The sequence below is a fragment of the Lactuca serriola genome, chromosome 7 (assembly GCF_051521515.1).
Source record: "Lactuca serriola cultivar US96UC23 chromosome 7, Lser_US96UC23_V15, whole genome shotgun sequence".
Classification (NCBI taxonomy): Eukaryota; Viridiplantae; Streptophyta; class Magnoliopsida; order Asterales; family Asteraceae; genus Lactuca; species Lactuca serriola.
In genome coordinates this window covers 91,958,988-91,971,759 of record NC_136414.1, presented here as the reverse complement: position 1 = coordinate 91,971,759, position 12,772 = coordinate 91,958,988, and the positions used below count along the sequence as shown (strand labels likewise).

The 12,772-nt window shown below is 31.5% G+C and overlaps 1 protein-coding gene across 1 annotated transcript; it reads right to left on the bottom strand.

The window, feature by feature from the left end:
• Positions 1–5,831: 5,831 nt before the first annotated feature.
• LOC145061241 (putative protein phosphatase 2C 6) lies at positions 5,832–9,969 on the bottom strand. The gene is made up of 4 exons (XM_079008672.1): positions 8,548–9,969; positions 7,361–7,696; positions 7,048–7,153; positions 5,832–6,489 (listed from the first exon to the last, which is right to left on the bottom strand). Exons 1-4 carry the CDS (start codon positions 9,148–9,150, stop codon positions 6,152–6,154), a joined length of 1,383 nt encoding a protein of 460 aa, XP_078864798.1. The 5' UTR covers positions 9,151–9,969; the 3' UTR covers positions 5,832–6,151.
• Positions 9,970–12,772: the final 2,803 nt, after the last annotated feature.

Genomic DNA, 12,772 nt, shown 5'->3' with positions numbered 1-12,772 from the left:
GGACACCTTAGTGCACTTGTATGGCTAAGAAGAGGAATCGGGAATTGTTGAAATGGTTAAATCAATTAAGGTGAGTCATAATTCGTTCCAAAATCAAGTCTTAGAGTCATACTCCAAGATTGTTCCTTGAGTGACATATCTTAAGTAGGTTTATAACACATTTAGATGTCTTTAAGACAAAGACCAACTAAGAACAATTATATGAAGGGTCATTCTTAATAAGAAACCACACTAATTATTGAATATTTGTTTGTCGATGAATGTTTCTTGAAAAGAGAATCTTATATGTCAAGAGGCCAGTGGGAGTCTTAAAGATCTTGATAAGTTTCAAGAACTAATCAAGAATAAAACTATCGTTTATCACCAGCACACGACTTGAGGTTTGTAACCTATCGTGTTGACACATTCTTGTTTCTATGCTCATTCCAATTAAAGTTGACTATGCGTGGGAGTTCTATGAGTTCTCAATTGATTGCATAAGGCATTAACCCGTAAGGGTGAGCTACTCAACAACTTGGAAGACATGGTAGGCCCTTGTGCTGCCAAGTGGCAAGAAATTAAGGTTGAACAAGTTCAATCCATATGAGTTTGAATTTGTCATAGACCTTGTCCTATGATAATGGTTAGAAATAACAAATTCACATGGATAGGAACATATACACCATAAAATCTAAGTGTCATAAGATTTCTCTCCAATTCATGAAAATGATTGTGAGGAAACACTTTCACTAAGAAGATTTTGAGGAGATAGCAGTTGTGTTAATTGTATTCTCAAATTCGATTATGATTACGACATCCCTCTTCATAGTTCAAATTGTGAGAAATGGCAAATAGTCCGAACATTCATAACTTATTGTTGTAAGTTCTGAAATAGTTTAGACACACATATGAACTTTCTTATAAAAGGTGTATGAGCTTAGATAAAGGCTTATCGAAGCATCTCGTATCAGAAATCTGAACTTTGGAAAGAAATTCAATAGGTATTTGATTTCAAGAAGTCCAACAGATTTTTGGGTACATGTCAAAGCTAGCGGGAGCATAAGTGTTCTGCTGGTAAAAATATAATTATCATGATAGTGGGAGCATGATCATTATGATAAGTGTTGCAAGTCAGCAATTCTATTTATAAAAAAAAAAGTTTCAAATTGCAAATTTGCAAAATTTGAAAAGTTATTTCGCTATAGTAAGGGAGAGGATACTTATACTTTATTTCAAATCTAAAAGCTTAGATTGAAATATTAATTAGACTTAGTCATGGATATATATATATATATATATATATATATATATATATATATATATATATATATGATTGCCATATTGGAATGTTTCAACATGGGAATTCTATGTATGGAAATGTTATAGCAAAAGACTGGTCGAGATTCATGTCTTTATGTTAGACATTATGAATCCTATCCTATATTCTTTGGGTATAGGTTCGATTGCATGTGCTATAATATTCACGTTGTCTAAGTTTCCAAATGCCTAGGGCATTAAGAGGGAAAAAGGATTAAAACCAGATATGACTAAAGTAGTTAAACAACTGTCAAGGACAATCTAAGGTTCGCTAAGGATTGGTCACTTGTGGGCAGCTGGAAATATAGGAATGAATGGACCATATTGACATTATTATGAATAGATAGTATTCTATTAATAATGAGTTTTCATATGGAAAATATGTAAATTTTTCCATAATAGGAGTTGGATATTAAGAATCTATGAGAAAGCTAGAAACTTTTATGCAAGAAGGATGTTCAAAGGAATGTACTTTGAATATGAGACTTCATTTCCGGGGAATTGTCTCGTAACAATCTCCAATGGAATACTTTGTAATATCGTTGGCAAAGTCTCTGTGACTTTGGTACCTCGACATTACAAAAGGTACATTGCATGATAGTTAAGAATCTAACACATTCTACTATTGACAAGAATTGGTATTCTTACACTAGTAATAAGAATTTGAAATTGTGAAATGAGTTTCATTGGAAATGTCTTTTATTGATCTATTTCACAAAGTAAGGACCATAGATAAACATAGTATGCATGCTTGGAGCATTGGATAACTATTGTTTTAATTCAAGTATTAAGTTGATAAATCGAAACATTATACAATGAATAATGTGTAATCAATATGGTGATTAAATAAAAGGTGTTTTATTTATATTCAAAAGTTTTGAGACCATATTGGATTCGATTATTCTTGTGTTTCACTTTGCATGTTTTGACTTTTTGAATATTAAATTATTTAAACTATCCACAGTCGATCATAATTTGGAAGTAGATATTGAAGCTAGACTATCATGAATGGGTCTATAGATTGTCTAAAGGTGTTTAGACATAGCACAACTTTGTTGCAGTATTCATGAGTACTCATGTAATAAGATTTGAGTATTGGACTAAACCCACGCTCATTTGAATCACTTTATGGATTTTATCACGAGTGATCATGAGACGATAATATCTTATATTCTTGAAACCAAGACATGTGAGTTGTATTTTACAATTTGGTTACACATTGATGATATGTAAACGCACCGGTAACTCAGTGTTATAAAACGTATCATTATGTGTGATCTGATGAGTAAATAGAGCAAGCATATGGGTCGAACTTTATCCATTCCTTTTACACAATGTGGGATAAAAGCGATATTTGTGGTCCCCTTGATGATTTAGTGATGACAACCCTAAGTGCTTGGCCAAGCCTGGACTGATTTGATTTGTTCAATTAGTCGGTCGTCATAAATTGGAAATCGGGAAACAACACATGAACAAAGAGAATGATTATAATCCATGTCTTAGTTCATACGATATCTAGAATGGAGGAATATATGATCCTTTATCTAATGGGCGCGTCATTGACTAGGTCAGAGTTCGACAACACTTTTTAAGAGCTATGATTGCCAATCGGAGTTTAAAGCCGTACTTGCAATTATAGTTATTAGACTTATCCAAGTGGGAGACTGTTAGATTATGTGTCTAAGCCCATAACTATAATTGGTATGTACTTGACCCGATACAGCATGGTCCATTTGGGTTGTAACACTCTAGAACAATTGATAGGATGGATATTTGAGAAAAATGTTATTTTTGATTTATTAATATATTATAAGTATAATATATTAATTGAGAAATCATATTATTTAATTAGTAATGATCAAGAATTAATTTGGAATTAAATTAGTGATCAAAAGAGACTAATTAAACTAACAAGGACTGATTGTGTAAATTAGCGATACATATGGCTTGGGTTATTGATCTTTGATAGACTAATCTTATGTGAAAGTCCATGAAATATTAGTCCATATGAATTATGGATCATAAGCCTAAGTGTAAGAATTAGGGTTTGCTTATGACTCTTGGAATTCTACACTATATATGTATTCCTCTAAAACCAAAATTGTGCACTAAGTGTTCTTAGAAGCTCTAGCCGATTTTGAGTCTCCAACCTCTCTCTCAAATTCTTCCTCTTGTTCTTGGTTTGTTATAAGACATTTGAGGCATCACACTTGAGGTGCTAGGCTCTTGAAAGACTGATTCCTACAAGCTACAATTAAGAGGTATTCTTCTAACTTACTTTTATGATTCATATGTCAAATTGTATGCTAGTTGTAGGCTTCATGCTTTGGAAATTTTTGTTGTATGTATAACTAAAGAAAACTTAGATCCAAAGTTATTAGTGTTGTATGTGCACCATAGGAGTGTTATAGTACCAAAACCCAACACATCTAATGTAGTTGATTTGTACTTTAAAAAGGTGGTTCGTTTGCATGGTATTCCTAAAACCATGGGATTCCAACTTTTTGAGTTACTTTTGGAATACTTTGTGGAGGAAAACTAGTACTAAGTTACTTTTTAGTACATCCCACCATCCACAAACGGATGGGCAAATGGAGGTGATTAATTGAACTTTAGGAACCTTGTTGAGGGGGTTGGTTAGAAAAACTCAAAAATATTGGGACATCAACTTGCACATACTGAATTTGCCTATAATCGTTCTCCTACTTATGCTACATGCCACTCTCCTTTTGAAGTGGTGTATGGTGTGAATCCTTACATGCCTTTGGATTCGATTCCATTGACAAAGGATGAATTAGTTCACAAGGATGCCAATGACAAGTTGAAGACCATGATGAAACTACACCAACAAGTTCATGAGAATATAGAAGTCGTGAATGAGGTGTATAAACAAAAGTCCAACAAGCATAGTAAGCCACATGTCTTTCAAGAAGGTAATTTAGTATGGGTGCACATAAGAAAGGAACGCTTTCCTAATAAAAGGAAGAACAAATTGATGCCACAAGCCAAGGGTCCTTACAAGGTGGTGTTAAGGGTGAATGATAACGCTTATAAGGTAGACTTAGGGGGGTCATGGAGTGCATGCAACTTTCAATGTAGGGGATCTCTCACCTTACCTTAATGATGATGTCTTAACAGAACTGAGGTCAATTCCTTTTCAAGGGGAGGGAATGATACAAATATGACCAATATGGGCTCCAAAAGTGATGAATTGATGCTTACCAAGTGGGATGGTGATGTGGCAAGTGGTATCATGGCTAAATATGTTTTTAAGACTTTATAAGTGCTCGAACCGTTACTTTTTGTCTTCATAATTCTTTTAGCCGTTTTTGGTGACCTTGGTGGATTAGGGTTACATCGTTATGACTTCTTGATGGAGTATGGACTTCTTTTAGCATTCAAGACGTTACTTTTTGGTTCTTTAAGTATTTTAAACGTTTTTTTTTTGTTGTTCTGAGGAGTTACTTTGAGTTTCATTTACTAGCTTTGATTAGTGGTTGGTTGCTTTGTTTGTAACCACTAAACTTATAGTAAGGCTTCATATAAGCCATGTTTTTGCATGTGTAAGACATATACACAAAGTTTAATCAAATAACCCTCTTGTTCACCTTGAATTATTGTTACAGATCACTACTTATCATTGTTAGATGTGTTCTTGACTTGATACGAATTCAATTCAATAGGTATTGGATAGCTTTCACTAGTATACAACTTAATAGGTCTTTGGTTGTTACTAATCTATCAATTTCTTTTTCTTACACATATCAATCAATGTAAATGTCTAGTTGTTTTTGTAGTAAGAATATATTTGTGAACTAGTTGTGAGACTTATGTATTCCATATGTTAATTTAAAAAAAAAAGTAAAATATAAAGATTTAAATAATTGAGAACTTTAAATTTATAAGAAAATAAGAAAAATAATGAATTGTTAAAATTGAAATGTTTTTTATCTTTTAAATTTAAATAGATAATTTAAATAAATAAACAAAAGAAACTAATAAACTTTAATTTAAGAATTTTGATATTAAAAGGTAAGTCATTAATAAAATTAATATCCATTTATTGCTATATTTATTGCAATTATTGCATTAAAACATAATATGAAATTTAATAAAATAGGAAAACCCATAAAATGACATGTGAAAAAAAATTAAATCAAAATTACCACAAATTAACAGTTGTCAAATTGAAAGAGAACATGTCATATGACAAAAAGTTTTTTATTTATTAGGGAGAATTAGCATGGATAGAATATGTGTTATCTGTTTTATTACATCGCAAATCTGATCTTATTTCATACGTTGTTCAATTCCTTCTTTAACATACATCCAACATTCAACAATTCATGTGACGTACATATACATATTTCATATGAAAGCTTCATTTGGGATGTTTGAACCTTGACATGTGTACTGTTTTTCTTCCTTCATCATATTGCATTGATGCAACACTTTATTTGTATGGAATTTAGATCTCAATTAGAATATACACATTTATATGAATCATCAAATGTCCAAATGGGGTAAGGTATCCATGTTAAAAAAAACGACACATATATACAGACATATTGTAGTAGATGCTACACCTTTATTCCAATAAAGAGTACAAATACCTCACAAAGCCTTTGAAACTTGGAGGAAGAACAATAAAAAAAAACACATCAATAAAAAAAAAAAACCTAATCTTACTACAAAAACATCTAAAAAAAAACATTTACATCATCAACAAACAAACATATCGGCCCACATGAAAAACAAATGGGCTCTTTGTTTTGAATAATACTGGACAATAATAGCAACATTGTACACTTATGAATTCATGTTACTATATATATGATTATATGAATATGATGGATCATGTTTTGGTCTTAAACTTTCTTTGGGCTTTCAAGTCAATAACAATCACCGTAATGTTATCTTTACTTCCTTTTTGAAGAGCGCGATTTGAGAGGCTTTCCGCCGCCGCTTGGGCTGCCGGATCAATCCCTCCGCCTCTTTCTAGTGGAAGACTGGTTGCGCCGTTCTTTTTATGCCAAACGAGTATTCTTTTTCTAGCGATTTCACATGCTTCTTCGTTGCTCATCACATCCCATAAACCATCGCTTGCAAGAATCAGGCATTCATCTTCTTTGGCTCGTGGAATGAATGTCACTTCCGGATCCGGGATGATCCATGGTTTCAAGTATCTGTCACCTGTCAATTGTCGTTGTTCAAGGGCATTTTAGACATTTGTCTATTGAAAAATCTATTCTATTCAGTTATAGAGATAGAGATGTCACCGAAATCCAAACGCAAGTTTCATTCTATAATGAAAAATATTTAAAAGTACTAATGATTGGATAGTTTTTTCAAGAGTAAATTATACTTTCAAAAATCTACCCATTACATCAATGTTGTCAAAATACAAAGCAAATTTTACTACTATAATAAGAAAAAAGTTAAACGTGTCATGCTATAATTTGGTAGATTTTTACATACAATACCTTAATAAGAAAAAAAAATGAAAGTACAATGTTGTAGTAACCGAAAGAAATGGAAGTATTTTAGACATTTTGAAATGAATACTAAAATCTAAATGCTACTATGACATATTAACTAGGGTTAAATGCAAGAAACTAAGCAACATGTATTTATTAATTTGTTTATCATAGCATTCTAGTTTCATTTCTACCGATTACAACATTGTATTTAGAAAAATCTACTCAACTATAGCAATGTCATCCAAAAGTGAAAGTAGAAAAGAACAATTACCAATAGATCTTGACATTGCAAGAACACCAAAAACACGATGCCCATTCCATTGTATCACCTTGCCTCCCGCAGCTTCTATCCTTGCATATTCATCTTCCCGATTTGGCTATTTCAATATATAAACAACAATAACATCAATATAAATCAATTAAAAGGTAAAACAATGACGTGAGAATCCATAAGTCCCCACATGCTTGCCCAAGCAGTAAGGAGGTGAGAATCCATAAGTCAGGTCTCAAGACTTCAAGTTTTGCAAATAGCAACATACTTTCATTATTCTACTTTCATATAAACCAAAATACCAAAATCTTACTTTATGATCTACAGAAAGTGCCATGGCTTCTTTTCCTCGGCATAAAACGGCTCTTGAATCCCCACAATTTGATACGATTATATGTGAGGAACAAATCAAGGCAACAACTGCGGTGGACCCCACGGTTTCAGGAGCTATGATTTCAAGGTTCCCTTGTTTTCCTCCAATTTCATCATCAACTTTAAGGAAACACTTGACAAAAGCTTTTTTCCACAAATCTTGGCAACTATTTTCGGTGTTTATAACATTGCTTCCATCACCACTACAAGCCGCCATAAGTGGTTCTAATTCCTCTTGTAAAGCAGTATGAACACGCCCACTACAATAGTTTGCAACCTGGCAATAACCTTACAAGTTAGATGTAAATATAAGGGTTAAAATGCAAGAAATAGCAACATACTTTTATTTATTAGTTTGTTATAGCATTGTACTTTTATTTATTAGTTGACTTTTAAGGCCCTACAATTGACTTGTTATTGAAATAAATTGATTGTGATTTCGTTAAAAATATGACAATACCATATTCCCACTTGCAATATACTCCAAAAGTTTTGATTTTTGTTGCTGGATTTTCTAAAAAAAACATGAAGATTTATATCCATTTTAAAGTTGACATATAACCAATGTAGAAGTCAAACTGACTTTTATGGTCCTACAAATGACATCTTATTCAATGAAGTGATAGTGATTTCATTACACAATCAAACAATACCATATTCCCACTTGTAATATACTCCAAAAGTTTGAAATTAAAAAAATATGAAAATTAATAAGTTGAAAAACAATCAATTTTACCAAAAAGTCAACTATATCATAATAATACCATATTCCCACTTGCAATATACTCCAAACGTTTGAAATTCGCTGCTGAATTTTCTCAAAAAACATGAAAATTTACAAGTTGAAAAATAACCAATTTGACTAAAAAGTCAAACTCGATCATACCAACACACTTTCATTTACACTTCAACATTCTACAAAGGGTTACGTAATTATGTTTAAGAAGTAAAATAACAACATACTTTCATTGATTTATTTATCATAGCAAAATACTTTCATTTCTTCCTATAATCTCACAACAACAACAACATTGTACTTTCAAAAATCCACCTAATTATAGCAATGTCATCCAAATCCAAATCAATTTTTCACATACTAAAAATAGAAAATGAAAATAAGACACAAACCTGAGAACCACCATGTCCATCATACACCCCAAAGAAATGAGCACTCAAATGACTCAAACTTTTGGTCATCTTTTCACCTGTTAGCATCTGAATAGGAATCTTCAAGAATCTTGGAACAGTTGCAACTGAATCTTCCATTTCAGGTCTTCTTCCACACATAGAAGTATATCCCCATAAAGGAACACAATCCACCTCAAACACACTTCTTGCTACAATCCCACTTGACACCTTATCAGAAACAACAATCTCCTTTGCCACGTCATCAACCCTATCAATCCCTTCAACCGAGCAAACGCCCTTTTCACTATCTTCTGATTGCAATGTATTTAAAGACTCAAATGCTATAAAATCTTCACCACATAAACTACTGGAATCACTGACGACAGAAAGAGTACATGACGCTTCAAAGATTCGATCACCCTCTAATGACATCAATTCATCTTCACTTTCTTGAAACCCAGAATCGGAATTTTGATCATCGAAAGTAATTTTATCACCCATGATCAGTTGTTCGACTTGTGGGGTTTGTATTTCAGTGATTATTTTACAGATTGGATTACGTAAGCTTAATGGCACTGAAGCCGCCGGAAGTATCTCCTCCATTAAAATCACTATCGGGTTTGAAGTTAAATTTACAAAAAACCACCCTCGAAAAAGTCATTGTTTGACTAATTCATATTGCCCATGCCTATAAATCTATAAGGCTATGAATAAAATCAAACGCGATGAAGAAAACGAATCGAAATGGGTGGTCGGATCTAGTGAAAAAAAACAAGAATTTTAATGAAGGAGTTGATCTAAAATGTTTCGATATCTACTTCCATACAGATTTCCAAGGAAACCCCACAAAGATTCGACAATCTTTGAAGCTCTAGACACGAGAAAAAGGGAGAAATTTTAAGGAAATACAGAAAGAGAGGGGAAAAAGTTTCGAGAATCACAGGGAAACCCAAAAAGATGTAGCCTTTTCTCTACTTAAAGTTTTTGGAGTTCCCTGGATCTGAGGCAACCGATATCAACCTCTCTTCTTCTTTCTTCTTTTTTCCAACTTTCAGCAATAATAACAACCAAGAGAGAAAGGGTACTAATCATCAAACATGTTAAAGTTTTCAAGTGTCTTTCTCACTTACCTAATCTTTACACATATGGTTGAAGATAAACTGTTGTTTGTTCTTCTTCTTGTTGTTGTTCTTCTTCACAACCTTCATTCGGTTTACTTTATCATAATCTGTTAATCTCAACGAGTTTTGGTTTCAAGATTGAATCTTTAGAGATGAATGTGATTGCCCATTTCTCGATTATTGGGTACGAGCAAGAAAGAAAGAAGAAGATGGAGAAATTGAAAAATGGGAAAATTAAAAAAAAGAGAAATAAATCTTTTTTAATGGAGAACAAGAAATTGAGTAGACAAAGGACATAAGGCAGGCCGCAGGTGTCAAAAAAAAAAAAAACTTAGAAAAGCATATAATAAAGCATCTCCACACATTTATTATTTGTCATTTGTCATTTGCTTTTTTATTATTTTTTTCTCTTTTTCTTTTCACCAATAGAAGCCTTCCATGTCCCCTCCAAAGCATCATCCATTGTTGAGTCAAGTCTATATCTTGATTATTTTTTTTCTTTTTTAGGTAATAAATGATGAGATTTAGACAACTATAAGTAGAGTTTTTGGGTTTTTTTTTATTATACAATATTCTATAATATATATTTATTTTGAATTTGATAAAAAAAAACTATAATTAATACTTACATAATCCACCTAATATCATAATTGTTATAGTTTATATGGAAGAATAAAAGAGAGAAAAATAAAAAGACAAATGATTAATTTTCACTTTTTTGTGGTGAAAATTTGTTGTGACTAAGCATGACGTGTTCGAATGAAATATCATATCCAAGGTCGAAAAGGAATTGCACTTAAATTATTCGATTTCTTATGGGTTGTTTTTTTTAAGTAAATAAATAATTTAATATTATAAAAAGATATTATTATCCATCAAATATGTAAATACCTTTAATTTAAATCTTATAAAATTCAATTATTTTAAGGTTATCTATTCAAGAAAGTTATTTTAATAAAATCTTTAACAAAAATGTTCAAATTATTTGAACGAAAATAATATTTATTTATTTATTTATTTTGCCTACAATTATGTGTTTAGTGGTTGGTCATTTGTCATTGTCAACGCAAGAACCTGGTTGGTGTTGTTTCCCTTGTGTCATACACGTGGTGTTGTTTTTTTGGCCTCTTTTTGTTATCTTTTTTAAGTTGTTTTCTTTGTGTATAAACTTTTATAACCATCAAATTATTATTACACATATTATAACCTTTTTTTTGCTAAGAACAATTTACGTCATGGCGTGTTAGTGATAAATAATAATAGAAATTTTGAATATCGAACACCAATATTAGACTCAAAGGGCTTTGGGCCTAGGAGTGATCCTCTTATTTGAAAGGTCAAAGGTCATTAGTTTAAATTTTATTTGAGGCTTAGACGATAATTAGGAGTGTACATATAAAAAACAATATTAGAAACAAATAATATAAATCTAGTCTTGAATGATTAACTAATGTATTAAATGCGATAGTTAATGAGAAAAAGTAAATGACCTTGAAAATAAATAAAGAACACAAATAATGTTTTATAGGAAAGTGACTAATTTTATTAATCTTTTGAAGTAGTATACAAAAATGTACATGATACACTGGTTGATTTGTTTATTTATAGCCCATTAGATGTGAGATCTATTTATTATATGAGTCTATTTAAAAAATAAAATGAAATATAAAATTCTAAACATTTGAGAAATATAAATTTATAAGGAAAATGAGAAAATATTGAATTATAAAAATTAAACTGTTCTTTTTTTAAATTTAAACAAATAATTTAGATAAATAAATTCAGATAATTAATGAATTTTTAATTTAATAATTTTGAAATTAGAAGAAAAGTTCATTAATAAAATTGATATGCATTTATTATGCATTCAAATACTATCTAGAATTGAATAAAATGAAAAACTCATAAAATAACATGTGGAATATAAATTAACTTAAAATAACCACAAAATTATATGTGACAAAATAAATGAGAATGTGACATGTGGTAAAAAGATTTTTATTTATTAGGGAGAATGAGTAAACATGTAAAGATACAAAGAGACAAGTACAAAAGGTAAAAGCAATGATCAACATGATAGTACATCTGACAAAAGATCTTGTTGATCTTGTTCCCTGATCTACGAACAACATAAGACAAAAACAATCACTTTCTCAGATAAGTTTTACTTCGGACAATCTTCAACTCGGATGAGCAGCTTCTTCAGATCATATCAACCTCGGATAGCACATGGTCATTTTTTATGTTCTATCAATCTCCCCATAAGTAACCTTATCTATTATCATTTCTTCAATTCTCATCATCATCAAAAGGAAACATATAAACTTTGTGCAATCATGTTTCGAACTTTAATCCACCAACTTATATCATCAATAAAATCTTTATTTACATCCTTTGGAGCTTCTGATTAGGAAGTTATGGTAATAAACTTCAGAAGCACCTTAGTATGAACAATATGCTTTTACATTTCCCTGAAAAGTTGTTTTTTCGATCGAGCCTTTCAGACGAAAGATGTATCCTAGCTCAGGTTCAACAATGGGACTAATGGGAATATTTTCAATGCCCTCTAGAGAAGTGTCGATCGGTTGGAGAGTTCAACCAGTCTTGATCAGATGATAAAGTTCAAAATTTGTTCTTATAAACTCAGTGACATAGTCCTTTAGAAAGTTCATGGCGGATTTAAAGGCACTAATTACAAGAGATGAAGTTTGTAGACTTTGAAAGTGATAAGCAATGGTGAGAATATCAAATGGATTGATTGTTGTACTGTCTACATCGGTGATGCTGATTCTTATGGAATCGATTCTAATGATGTTGTAGGGAATAAGATGTAACTTCAAGGAAATTTGGTTGATCACCTTCTTACCATATCTTTCGATCGTGGTGATCTTTTTCATGGACCAAGTTTCCTTCATCGATTTTGCATATGCCTTGTAAAAAGTCTCAAGTATTTCCTTTTCCTTCTGAACTTGATGTTTCATTGGTGCAATAGGATTCAAACTTGGGAATTTCTTGTAGAACCTTTCATATGACGATATAGGAAGATCTAGTTGCTCGAAATTGGAGGATGGAATGACATACATCTTGTATGGAACTTAGTGATG